This window comes from Diabrotica undecimpunctata, chromosome 7 (genome assembly GCF_040954645.1).
Source record: "Diabrotica undecimpunctata isolate CICGRU chromosome 7, icDiaUnde3, whole genome shotgun sequence".
Lineage (NCBI taxonomy): Eukaryota > Metazoa > Arthropoda > Insecta > Coleoptera > Chrysomelidae > Diabrotica > Diabrotica undecimpunctata.
In genome coordinates this window covers 73,997,503-74,011,610 of record NC_092809.1, presented here as the reverse complement: position 1 = coordinate 74,011,610, position 14,108 = coordinate 73,997,503, and the positions used below count along the sequence as shown (strand labels likewise).

Sequence of the window (14,108 nt, the reverse complement as noted above, 5' to 3'; positions counted from 1 at the left end):
TGCAATATGAATTTAATGCAGCACCTACTTAGCGAGTTTCATATTGATAAGTTCTGTAATGCTTCATCTCATCTGCATCATTTTAGCTGTGACATCAAAATCATACATAAAATAATTAAATATTTATTGGTATTTAATTCTGGTATATAGAAGACTTACAGTAATTTAATTTCAGTAGGTGTGTAATTTTTTTCTAATAAATATTGAGCCACTCACACAAGCTAGTTTCATTGAGTAGCGACTGCATCATTTAAGCTGTGAGCCACTGTAGTTAAACATACTTAAGAAACAACTATCTTAATAAAATATCATGTATAAATCACCGTTGAAAACACTTTTATTCTAAGAAAAAGCCAAGCTTTGATCACCGCATTATATTGAAACAACATGACTTTGTATTGAAAAACATTCTACCATAGACAATGCACAATCCTGGTGTATTATTTTAAGTATTGTAAGACTTTTTGCAAGTATAAGTTGAAGTTTTTAAGAATAATTTACACTTTCAAGCTGTTCAAATATCTTTTTACGTTCTGTCTCTGTCATAAATTCTAGCTGTAATCATTTTATGATGCTTTGACCTTGAAGTGTCAATAATTATAATTTACTAAATTGTGTCTAACGTTCCATTACCCGTGTTATTATCACAAACGAGTTATGGGCTGTTACACGAGTTAAGAGGTTTTGCTATATAAAATAATAACAATAACGAGCAATGTAAGTTCAAAATGAATTAAACTTTTTTGTCAATTGGATATTTCAGTGATTTCATCATTTTGTCGACCGATCAAGGCTTTCACGGTCAGTGTCTTTCAATGAAATATGAAATACTAGGTTCATAAATATTTCTTTACTGAGAATGATCCGGACATCCTAGCACACTTTCTAAATGCAGCCGTAAATTGCCAACAACTATGCGACAGCGATCGGTTTGTTATTACTGGCAACTTTTTGTTTTCTGAGTCACTCAATGAATTGTTTTTCGAATACTTTTATACCAATTTTCTCTTATAGGAAATTTAATTGTAAAACTTTTTTGTCATTAAAAATTGTTTCTAAAATGTATAGCTGCCGAGATATATCAATCAAAAGGAGAAAAAACATTTCTTAATAAAAAATAAAATAAAATAATAAAAAATTTAGTTCACCTTTTGAAGTTTACACATAGTTAAATTATCATTCCTAATAATATTTCAAAGCGATTAAGCAAAAAAGATTATAGAAAAGACTAAGATTATAATATACGATTCACCCAAGTGAGTGTTTAAGAACAGATAATACCTGGACTAAAATAATATAAACCTACCTATATAATTTGTAGTTATCAGCCAATTTATGGTTCTTTTTGCTATCACATTTTTAAAAACGATAAAAACTCTTATCCATTTGCTATTGACTTAACCACCTGTACTCGATGAACACAAACGTGAATCTATCTTAAATTTAAATTCTTTTATATTGTTGTTTCTTTATTTATCTATTTTTTTCGTATCTTTACTGTTATGGTGATCAATAATTTTATTTAGTCTTATCTTATAACACTTTCTTTTTCTTACTCATTTTCTTTGCAATACTCTTCAAGATTTTTTGAAATTATTTACTGATTATCTAAGATTGGATGAAGGCAACATTGGTATTCTTAATTAGTAATGAAGTTACATAATTTGTTTTAGATTGACACAAGTCCACAATTGACGTTCACAGGGGCCAATGGGCAACAATTTACGGTGATCCCAGCGGCAAATCTTCAACAAGTTAGAGGTGCTACAGTAGGAAATCTAGGAAATTTAGGAAATATTATTCAAGTGCCTAATATCCAAGCAATACCAAATATACAAAATATTCCAGGTATGTAAGCAGTTAGCTGTAGTTATGTTCTTAAATATTAGAATTATGCACATGCGTTTTATAACATTAGTATAATATAGTAAAACATTTCAAGAGAATTATCTGAAATTTTGGTACAAAAATATTGAAATTTAAGAAAATGACAGCTACAAGATGAAAAAAAAAAAAGTTTGCGGTGTCCATCGTGACTTATAACTGGGTCATCTTTTGACAAAAAATTAAAAAAAACAAACGTACTTTCTGGAGCACAAGTGTGGATCCGAAGAGACATAAAGGAACAAGGAGTCCGGGGTAGAATTGAACAAGCTGCACCGAAAGGCCTATTACCAACTTCATCGTGCAGGTTGATGCAGTTTAATGGTAACAAATCTGATCCGACTGTGGACACCATCCACTTCCACTCATGAGACAGAAAGGAAATCTATACAGACGAAAGAAATGTTATTCGAGCTATAAGTTTAACATCCAATGGTGGACTAAATTTTTGGAGATGGGACCTAATTATTGGTATACCTGATGCTAAAATTGGAACATGTATATTTTGTAGATCGGACCTATGTAGCCAGAAAAAATTCATATACTCATAAACTTCTCAAACTCGTTTTAAAAGAGATTGTGGCTTTTGTTTAGAGCACAGGGTTGTTTGGGTTTGGTACAAAGGTCTCACGACCAAGTGCTTGAGACGAAAGAAAAATCTGCGTAATTTCTGGCTTAATAGCATCTGTTTGTACTTTATTTTATTTGAGCCATTTTCAATGTTCACCCTGGGTGTTATGAGGCAGTATTTAAAGTTAAAATACAACATTTGACATCAAATATATAACATGAAAATCATATTATTATTGTATACTCTCGTAAAACACAAGAGATTAAGACAACACTCGCACATTATGTGTAAAAGCAGCTGTACAGGTTTTTTTAATAATTCTTTAGACATTGTATATTATAAAATAATCTAGGGTAAAGATATTTTCTTGTGATCTTGTCTTCTCTCGTATCGCCACCATGTTAATCTCTAAATGGGTTGACGATACTTTTTTAAGCATTTACATTTTGACTTGTTGGAGAGGTTGATTAATATATTAAATGGTTATGTATCTCGTTTATTCGCTACTTATATACATGAAATAGCGTATCGATGACATTACTTATTTATATAAGTTGGTTTTCACATTACAATTACCGACTAGACTGAAATACGAGTAATGAATGAATAACCGACTGCCCCATTGCTGGCCTGTTTACGATTATATAAGAAATTGGTTATTAGGTCAAATAATGTTTATACAAAGGTACTGAGTATACAAGGCTAACTTGAAGTGTAGCGAAAGTGTTATTAAATAAGACACACATGTTAAAATGTGCTCTAGATTTTAATTGTACTAATTAAATTGAGTAAACATTTAACGTAATTTATAATAAATATCTTTCGGAATTTTTTATAAATCTTTAACAATTGGTTGTTTATGAAACATTTTTTACTAAATAATTGTATTTATCAAGGTTTAGGTAATGTACAAGTGATAACTCAACAAGCAGCGGCCCCCACTCAAATCTCCGTAGGTCAACATATCCAACAGGATCCCACAGATCCTAACAAATGGCAAGTAATACCAACGGTTACGACGACGACTCAACCCACAGTGGCTCAACCTGCAGCAACGCCGGTGTACACGGGTCAGATTAATCCAACACTAACGCTGGTTACCTCGGATAACAATGCCTCGATTCAAATGCAGAACGATACTAGTCATCAAGATGCCATGCAGAAACAGAGGGTGAGGAGGGTGGCGTGTACATGTCCGAACTGTCAAGAAGGTATGTTACTTACTTTTATATTTATTGAACAGCCGGTTATTCTGTGTAGCCTGGCTTTATTTCCTCTACATAATTTTTAAAACACGTGGGTTAGAAGTTCCTAACGTACTCTATCGTATAATTTCGTCATGTTATCTACTTAGTAATTTTTGTCTTGTTATATTTTTATTTTTTGTTTTCTCTAGTTGTTTTTACAATATCTTTAATATCTAATATTTTTATCTTACATCATCTTCTTACTTATTCGAAGATAAAAATATCAAGTATCGGTTAGGAAGTAATTCTGCAATCAATCAGTAACTATCGGGGACATTTTAAAATTGATATACGCGGACAACAGAGTATATTTGCATGAACAACAGGGAGTTAACACGGATTACTTGCAAATCAATGTCAAGTACTTGCAAACGTATAGTCGTTAGTGAGGTTCCAATACATTCCACACATATTTGTATAAAGTTTGTAAGTTCAATCTCTGGTTCCCCCTTTCGAATTGAGTATTACGATATACAAAGAAATAAGCAGGAAGACTATAAGTAATCCATATTTAAAGCATGTGAGATAAAACAGAATATTATATATACTTTTACTCCTAAATCATTAATACCTACAAAATTAAAATATGCGTAACAAAGATACAAAAAAAATATCTAAGGTTGAGAATAGTTATAGATTATACACAGCGACAAAGTCTTTGAACAATAAGAACAAAGAACAAACCTATCAGCATAGTTGCTTTTACAACTTGTGAATAAATTAACAAACCAAAACTGTAGATATCTGTATCAAAGAAAACCCCTTGTCTACGGGTGAATCATAACGGCAGTGTGGTACGATAAGGCAAAAGAATAAACGCAAAAGAATATCTGAATAATGACTCACTGCTGATTGCTACATAAACAAACTATAAAAAAGAAATAGAATAATTTTTATTATATAAAAAGATAAAGGTGATACTATAAAAAATATAGAATCAATAAAATTATTCATAAAAGCAAGTTAATAATAATTAGCAACAAAGACACAAATACACTATAAAGTTTATAATTTTGAGATGAAAGTTAAATCACGTTAAATGTTCTAAACGGTTAAAATGCCTCTAAACTCGCGGCACAAAACTAGATAGAGTTCAGCCCAGAAAAACATGAATTTGCAGCATGTAAGGTATATAACTATGTTTTACAAATAAATGTATTTGCACATAACAGCAACAATTTGTTTAATAATGGTGTAACGATTCTAATTCTACACAATAAACGTACCTACGTGTGTGTTAGCATCAACGTATAAATATTAGTTAGTTAAAAATATGATTTTCATCACAATCACAACCAATAATTGTGGCTTAATCCTGTAAAAAACATAATAGTTAACTTAACCATGCCACAAGAAAGTAGTTTCAGAACCTTGATGGAAATCAGTACTTTTATCGATTAGAATAAAAACATTGAAAAGATACACAAACTTATAACGATATTATTATACATGTTATTTAAAATTCCAGCACATATAGAGTGTGTATTTAGGCAGACAAGAATAGCGTGATCTTTATTTTACTTAAGGTTATGACTCTAAACACTATTCTGATTTTTTAGGTGAACGGCACACAGACAGAAAGAAACAACACATATGCCATATACCTGGTTGTAATAAAGTCTACGGTAAAACAAGTCATCTTAGAGCTCATCTACGGTGGCACACTGGCGAACGACCATTTGTTTGTACCTGGCTGTTTTGTGGTAAAAGGTATTTATTTTTATAATATGTTTTCACTTTAAAATCATTTTTGAATTGCGTTTTTATATAAAAAAAATTGAAACTTTTGACAAATAATTGAATTACAAGTATTTTATGAAATTTTATGATTTGCCCTTCTTCATATTAGGAACATGTTATCTGGGCATAAAATTAAAACAATAACTAAAGAAACTATTTTTGTAAGTAATAAGACTGATTTTATCTTCTTTCGTCTTTAAGTGCCTTCTCCTCCAAGAACATTGGCGAGCAGTCGCATGCTCCTTATTTTGTTCGCAACGGACCTAAATAATGTGTTGATGCTGAATTCATACCACTGGCGGGGGTTCTGAAGCCAGGATGTTCGTCGTGTCGTGTTCTTCCCTTCTATTTTCCCTGCATTTCTCATCACGTGGGCAAAGTCACACAATTTTGTCCTTTTTTTGAAATTAGGTGGTATTCAGAACGTTTCTTTGTTTAGATGCTGTTAAACTGCTTCATTCGTTACTCTCTGTCCATCCACGATATTCTCAACATTCGGCAATACTTCCAAATCTTAAAGCCTCATTTCTTTTACACATTGTTTCAGTGAGAGTTCATACTTCCATTCCATATCTTCTTCTTCTTCAAGTGCCATCTCCGTGGCGGAGGTCGGCAATCATCATAGCTATTCGGACTTTTGAGACGGCTGCTCTGAAATGTTCATTTGATGTACATCCGTACCACTCTCTCAGGTTGCGCAGCCATGACATTCTACGCCTCCCTATGCTTCTCTTTCCTTGGATCTTTCCCTGCATAATCAGTTGGAGCAAGGAGCAAGCAGTTGGAGCATATTCCATGTACCAGAATGTTAAAGACATAACAACATCAGTCAAAGAGTTAAAATAGGTTGTCATCTGGCTGACAGTATCTCAGTAACATCTGGAGTTACTCAAGGAGGCCACACTTCTCCACTTCTTTTTAATATCTTCGTTAACCTTCGGGTAGTGGCGCTATAGTTTCTTACAAGTTTAAGATTACGGAAATGAACATAAATGCAACAAATAGCCACAAAAAAACAAAACTATATACTTTTATTGTAGTTCCCTACAATTCTGACATATACCTGTGATATGCTCTAAACACATATATGCATTTGTTGTAGGAAAAACGAGTTTTTCTATTCTTTCTCCAGCTGCAGTAGGTGCACCTTCCAGCAGATAATGGCATTTCTTGATTTTCCGGTGCATCACTTCGAGTTACTTCCATAAGTCTCAGCTTCAGCGTCCTCGGAAGATTACTAAGAGCTGCTCTCCTTTTCAAATGTGGATGAACCGATGCATTTGCTAAATCTTAACAAATGTCGTCGCCGTATATTTGGATCTCCGTTGTTTGCTTTATATATCACCTGAGTATTGATTCCTGCAACATTTATAATGTGTAGAATATCACCATGGGCCATCTTCTGCTCTCCCGGGAGCAGTTGTAACTAGCGCACAACTTATCTACAACGTCGACACCCCCTTTTGTATTATTATGAGTAGTGACTATTACTGGTTTAGATTTATCACCACTGTTTATGTCAATATTATCATAATGGTGCATGCTTGATATTAAAATCACATTTTTACGTTGCTTTGGGATATAAGAAACGGTTGTGATATCCTCTGTAAAGCCAAACATGCTAGTATGGATTGGACGTTTAGTGGAGTTTGAAAACTCGACTGGTAGTTCTTTTATTTTTTCTTAGCATTCCAATAGTAGTTATTTTGTAATCCCGAAGCAACTTTTCCACAAGTGGAACTGATGCAACCAGTTATCCATTGTCAAGTTAACGTGTGAACCAGAAATGTGTTTGCACAATCTTAAAACCACATCACTAGGGTTGTTAGAAAATTTATATGGGCCATCGGGTTGGGATCCCACGTAGACTTCCATTTTTGAAGTGTAAAATACTTTTGAATCACAAACTGCAAATATCTTGAGTCCGTATTTATTAGGTTTTGATGGAATGGTAACAAATGATGAATGATTATAACCATTTTGACAATTTTTTACGAAATGGTCAAACACCACACGAATGGGAGCTAGCTTGTCAATTTTTGATCGCTCTGCACGTGTTTCCTTATCATCAAACCTAATGCAACTAAGAAGAAATCAGAACCTTTGTAGAGTCATCGTAAGATAAAAAATTTATATACCATAACCATCTCTCCTCCAAACATCTTCTGCACTGCACGATTACAATCACCTAGCCCGGATAAATACAAGAGTCCTATAAAAGCACAGATTTCCATTTCATCAGTGAGATTAGCATTTCGCTTTCGCGAATAGTTTTCTTAATTGGAGGCTATGTATTTATTTGTATTTTCCACAATGATACCCATTATCGTGCCATCCAAAAAATAATTCCAAATTCCAAAAGGACAGCATCCTTTAAATTTTTAGTACTTGTTGTAGGCCCTGGTAAGCGAATTATTATGTTATCCTGTCTTGTTCTAGTGGTTCTTGGCTTTGGAGGATGCTTCTTCCAGTGAGTTGTACGGTTCTTGCCTAAAACAATAAAAATTTAGCATGACTTGCTAATACATATTCTAGTTTTTTAACATACCTATATAGAAAAGGCGAGTAGACTGACGAACCGCAACTGTTTCATGTGCATCTGATATCTCCTGCTCTGATTCACTGTCGTGATTTGTAACTTCCTCAATGTCCTGTTCCTCTTCCTCTGGTTCATCTTCGCATGCCACTGATTCAATATCACTACTATCTAGTCCTACTTCTTCTAAAAGTTTCTGCAAGTAAGCTTGTCCGTGCTCGTAATCCCCCATTGCTAAAATCTAACAATATTTTAATTATAATTAGAGAAATGCACAAATATCTAAGAGCTTGCCTCGGAATATTTTTGTATCGATATTAGTGGCTCCGGTCTGATACACCCGAAAGCTCGTTTACTATAGCACACTCTTACACTGTAATGGTCACACGACGACTAACCGTCAGTCACAACGGTACATGAAGGTACTGAAACGTTCGATTCCTTACAATAACCTTTTTAATACCAACATCAAAAAAACAGTCTACCCGGTCTCTCACACAGTGGCGCCACTACCCAAAGGTTAACGACATTACTTCCTGTTTCCTAAATAGCAAATGTCTAATGTTGGCAGGTGATTTGAAATTTTGGAAAGTTATAGATAGCTTAAAAGATCAAGCCTTGCTACAAGATGACTTATAGACCGCCTACAAAATTGGTGCAATCAGAATAAACACCACTTAAATGTAAAAAAATGTTGTTTTAAAAGTTTTTCTCGTAAAGTCTGTAGAATTGGAACAAGCTATACTATCAATAATCACAAACTGAATTTATGTTTCTTCTATTCGGGATTTGGGTGTTATTTTTGATGAGAAACTTACTTTCTGTGAGCACATAAACTCTATTTCAATAAAGGCATCTAAACTTCTTGGTTTCTTTACTAGGAATTGCAAGTATTTCTTGATTCAACAAGATTAGTATATTGTTGCTTGGTTAGAACTATTTTGTGATACTGTTCAGTTATTTGGTCACCCTATTTTCAGAACAATATTGATACCATAGAAAGGGTCTAGCATACATTTTTGAGATATTGTGGAGATATTGTTGTAGAACTGTCGTGATATGTCAGGAGCTATATTTTATATATAAGAGCATACATGGATTTATTGATTGTCCAAACCTGTTAAGACAGATTAACTTTAATGTTCCCCATCAAGCTCTATGTTACCACAATGTTTTCAATATTTCTTTCCACAAAACAACCTGTGGTATTCACAACTCATTGGAGATACATGGGGCTATTAAATGCTCTCGATTTTGATATTTTCAATATAACTTTTATAAATCAGTTAAAAAGATCTCTTGCTTTATGATATGTATATTGGGATTGTTGAATTTTGTTCTTGTTATATTTTGTTTGTTTTTTTTTAGTATGTACGATTTTAGTCTCATTTGTTAAACTTTTTAATATGGATTTTATATTATAAGTAATTTCAAGTTTTGAATCCTAACTGTGATATTGTATATTGTAATTTAAACTGTTATCCCGTGTATTAAATAAATAAATAAAAATAAACCTAATAAACGCATTCTGAAGGGAATTCTTAGCTCTCTGTTGGTTCTTTTGCATCTTCTTAAATGTTGTTATGCTTGCTCTACTCTGCTTTTGATTTCCTGAGGTAAGTCCTACTTTTCCTTCCCCCAACAGCCTAAATGTTTGTATGATTGTACTCTCTCCACTATTTCTCCATTTTCCTGATATCAATTAGATTGTTAGTTATATTTTTGTTTTTGCTGCCGACTATCCATTTGGTTTTCTTTGTAATAACTTTCTCAAACTCATTTGTTCACTATGGTTTGTTAACGCTGGTAGAAGTATGAATATTGAGTTGTTAATTTCCGTTAGTAATTATATCTTCTGTTCTGTCTTCCACACCTTGTAAATTAAACAAAAGCAGAGAGAGCACATATCGCTGTCGAACTTCTTTCTATAAATTTTTCTTCGAACGTCTGACCTTTAATGTCAACTGCCTCCGGTACAAACGGTTGCGACAGTGGCGTCATCGGTCGGTAAGGCTAGGAAGTACTTATCAGACAATCCTCGTATGTGTTTAGTTATTTTGGTAGATTTATGTAAATTTCATAAAAGTTTTATAGAGAGTTACCTATTGTAGAATTGTAATTGATGCAGTAAAGCTAAGAATGACGTGGTGTATTAATAAACGTATTTTATTGTAGGTTTACGAGATCAGACGAATTACAAAGGCATAGGCGGACGCATACCGGAGAAAAACGGTTCCAGTGTAACGAGTGCAGTAAGAAATTTATGAGATCAGACCATTTATCAAAGCATCTTAAAACACACCAAAAACAAAGGATAACGGTTAGTTTCCGATTCTTATTTCACTTTTTTAGTTTTCTTTTGACGTATTCTTTTTGTTCTTCATGGATTTACTTAAGACCAAACTCGTTTGCGAAATAGTAACTGCATTTTTACAGAAGCAGGATACTCCTGATGACCAAGAAGACGAATCGTGGGATCAAGATCAGCCTGAGTCAACTGCAGAACAAGAGACTGACATGAAACCAGTCTGGATAACGGACAGCAAAAATAATATCAAATATGCCATAACGCACGTGAATTATTCACAAGTAAGTAAGCACTACGTTAGTACTTTTCAGCTTCTTTCAATATTTAAATAATATTCATTTCATTGACGCTGATATCCTCTAAGTAATGTGTAACCGAACTAGTGTTAATATTTTCTTCATAGAGTGTTATTTGCTCCGTGCAGCTGAACAAGTATCGCCCTCTATTGGTTATTATATCATCACCATAAGGCTTACACCATTGAAAACATTTATAAATCTGCAGTAATAAAATCAAAAGTTTGTAATTAATCGTAAATATTGTCTGTATATTAATTATTTATATATAAATAACGTTATCGTAGTATTTATGTATTACAAATAGATTTGTTGACAGTTCAAAATTTGTATATTTTTACAAACACATAAGTTGGATTTATATATTATAAATATTTTATTAGGTTATTATGCATATTTTTTGAACAGAGCTATAATAACAATTTATATAAATTACGAAACTCGAAATCCGAAGATTTCTAATTGTCGAAACCAAATTCAGATTTTTGCTTTAATCTGTGCCTTCTAAGAATTGCAAGGCAAAACAGACGTTGATAAACATGTAATTAGAGAAATGGGAAATCTAAAATTACATTCCACAACATATCTCCTCAACTAGGCAAAAATCCTTGGCGAATTGGTTTCTAGTACTCATAAAGAGTATATCGAAATAAAAGGAAAGACAGTTAAGATTTGATTTCACGTATAGTGCCTATGTATATTCGCTTATACGTATTTCGTATAAAGGAATCTTCGAAGTGACTGTTTTAGAGATGCTCTGAACGTGAAAACAATCTTTCCTGTCGTAAAGCAAGCAACGATAAAATGGCTTCGGTATGGACGCAATAGCGACGTCTGATAATAAATCACGAAACTCGAAATCCGAAGATTTCTAATTGTCGAAACCAATTTCAGATTTCTGCTTTAATCTGTGCCTTCTAAGAATTGCAAGGCAAAACAGACGTTGATAAAGATGTAATTAGAGAAATGGGGAATCTAAAATTGCATTCCACAACATATCTCCTCAACTAAGCAAAAATCCTTGGCGAATTGGTTTTTAGTACTCATAGAGTATATCGAAATAAAAAGAAAGACAGTTAAGATTTGATTTCACGTATAGTGCCTCTGTATATTCGCTTATACGTATTTTGTATAAAGGAATCTTCGGAGGGACTATTTAGAGATGATATGAACGTGAAAACAATCTTTCCTGTCATAAAGGAAGCAACGCTAAAATGGCTTCGGTATGGACGCAATAGCGACATCTGATAATAAATCACGAAACTCGAAAGATTTCTAATTGTCAACGTCTTATCAATCAACGTCAATAAACGTTAATCTTTATTAACGTCTGTTTTGCCTTGCAATTCTTAGAAGGCACAGATTAGAGCAAAAACCTTAATTTGGTTTCGGCAATAATTAGAAATTGTCGGATTTTAAGTTTCCTGTCTATACCGAAGCCATTCTAGCGTTGCTTCCTTTACGGCAGGAAAGATTGTTTTCACGTTCGGAGCATCTGTAAATAGTCGCGAAGATTCCTTTTAGGATGAAATACGTGTAAGCAAATATACAGAGGCACTATACGTGAAATTACATATTAACTGTCTTTTCTTTTATTTCGATATACTCTTTTTGAGTAATAGAAACCAATTCGCCAAGGATTTTTGCCTAGTTGAGGAGATATGTTGTGGAATGCAATTGTAGATTCCCCATTTCTCTAATTACATCTTTATCAGCGTCTGTTTTGCCTTGAAATTCTTAGAAGGCACAGATTAAAGCAAAAAATCTGAATTTGGTTTCGACAAATAGAAATCTTCCGATTTCGAGTTTCGTGATTTATTATCAGATGCCACTATTGTGTCCATACCGAAGCCATTTTAGCGTTGCTTCCTTTGCGACAGGAAAGATTGTTTTCACGTTTAGAGCATCTGTAAATAGTCGCTCCGAAGATTCCTTTTAGGATGAAATACGTATAAGAAAATATACAGGGGTGATACGTGAAATCAAATTTTAAATGTCTTTCCCTTCAACATTTTATATATTTTATATTTATTTACTAATTAATATAATTACAGAGTTTATTTGTACTAAAAACGAATTTCAGTAATTATTTCAATATTCATTTTTTGAGATCTTAATTCTAACCTCACTTTTGCAATTTTAAATGCAGATTTACTGTTGTAAATATATAAATAATTATAATAGTATTGTAGTAGTATAGTATCTACAAATTACATGCGCGCTCCCATTCAGTACTAAAAATTATAGCATATTCTAATTTCTTGCAATAAAGATGATGAAATATTAACTAAAAGTGAGGTTATTCTTAACTGGTGGTAATAATTTTTTAAACAAATTATTATTCCTTCGTAAAAAGTTTTTATATGCCAAAGGGTCTTGTACTAATAATTCTTCATTCGACATATTTAATATTTCTTTTCTTAAACGTTTTTTTAAGAAGTGTATAAATTTTTTCTTAAGCGTCATTATTACAATTAAAGCTACTGCACATAATTTTAACTTCTTTTTAACCATCATTATTTACCTGTGTGTTTTGTTTACTCTAATCATAAAACAAACTTCATCCGTTAGGTTATCAATGCAAAATTGTTAGAGCGTATGCCTACATGTTAATTAAAATTAAGATAGTTGCAAACACAAACCCACATTTTTCATATTAAATCGACTTGTAAACTAATATTTTTAGTACTGAAAAGAGTACTGAAATTAGCATAATGGCAAGCGAACCTTACGGTGATGACAAATTTGACCGATATGAGCGCTTTAAACGTGACGTATATCCCCTCCCGCCAGCTGCACATAACGAATATCTTCTGAGAATATCCTTCTGCCACTCTTCTTTTTAAGGAACATTTTTGTTTTTTCTACTTGTTAAAACTGATTTTTTGCATAATAGGTTTAATGAAATACCCTATAGCATATTAAACACTGGTATATTTTATATAAGAATCTTAACTGACTTGTTTTAATGTTGATTTAAGTGTATCTAAAATATTTTCTGTTTTTCGTAGGAAGCTGCAACTTCAACCCAATCAGCGTCTTCCGACTCGAGCAACGAAGAAAAAATGATGATAACAATAAGTACATCAGAACCGGATGAACTAATAATTGCAGAGCCTTTAGACAGCTGAGCACGGATTCAAGTGTACATATAACATGAGAGTGAATAATTGTTTAGTGCATTAAAAAACTTTATTATCAGTTTTTGTTATACTCTTTAATTATTAATAATTTATTAAATTTGATTGTTTGTACCTATTGTACATTTGTACAGAATTTTAGAGGAATTATATATTTTTTATATAATTTTACTTGTATTTTTATTATTTTCTTCACTTCTTCTTTTCTGATCTATCGTCAGATCATATTCCTGTTATTGGTAAATTTAGGTTTAGATTTAAAAGGGATACAAAAAAGAATATTAAAAAAATGTGATATGAGAAAACTAAAAAATAAGGAAACAAAGGAGATAGTCGCACGAATTCTTTCTAAAAGCTAAATAACATGAAGCAATCATATGATCCAG

At 32.6% G+C, this 14,108-nt stretch overlaps 2 protein-coding genes across 5 annotated transcripts in view; one reads left to right on the top strand and one right to left on the bottom strand.

Annotated features, from left to right (window-relative positions):
- Positions 1–13,888, top strand: part of LOC140445488 (uncharacterized) — a 54,203-nt gene extending 40,315 nt beyond the window's left edge. For 3 of the 4 annotated variants that reach the window (XM_072537535.1, XM_072537538.1, XM_072537537.1), the window contains exons 4-9: positions 1,674–1,848; positions 3,352–3,666; positions 5,262–5,412; positions 10,154–10,298; positions 10,415–10,567; positions 13,594–13,888. In XM_072537535.1, the coding sequence (XP_072393636.1) occupies positions 1,674–1,848; positions 3,352–3,666; positions 5,262–5,412; positions 10,154–10,298; positions 10,415–10,567; positions 13,594–13,713 (1,059 nt within the window). In that variant the 3' untranslated portion in view covers positions 13,714–13,888. The remainder of the gene's footprint in view (positions 1–1,673; positions 1,849–3,351; positions 3,667–5,261; positions 5,413–10,153; positions 10,299–10,414; positions 10,568–13,593) is intronic. The other variant, XM_072537536.1, reaches the window with a different exon arrangement.
- LOC140445489 (uncharacterized) lies at positions 6,023–8,213 on the bottom strand. Its single transcript, XM_072537539.1, has 2 exons — positions 7,991–8,213; positions 6,023–7,932 (listed from the first exon to the last, which is right to left on the bottom strand). Exons 1-2 carry the CDS (start codon positions 8,208–8,210, stop codon positions 7,766–7,768), a joined length of 387 nt encoding a protein of 128 aa, XP_072393640.1. The 5' UTR covers positions 8,211–8,213; the 3' UTR covers positions 6,023–7,765.
- Positions 13,889–14,108: the final 220 nt, after the last annotated feature.

Excerpts from the sequence above, each read along its gene's own strand:
- LOC140445489 (XM_072537539.1), bottom strand. The coding sequence starts at position 8,210 with ATGGGGGATTACGAGCACGGACAAGCTTACTTGCAGAAACTTTTAGAA. Across the intron at positions 7,933-7,990 it reads TACTCGCCTTTTCTATATAG|GCAAGAACCGTACAACTCAC; the intron begins GTATGTTAAAAA and ends TTATTGTTTTAG.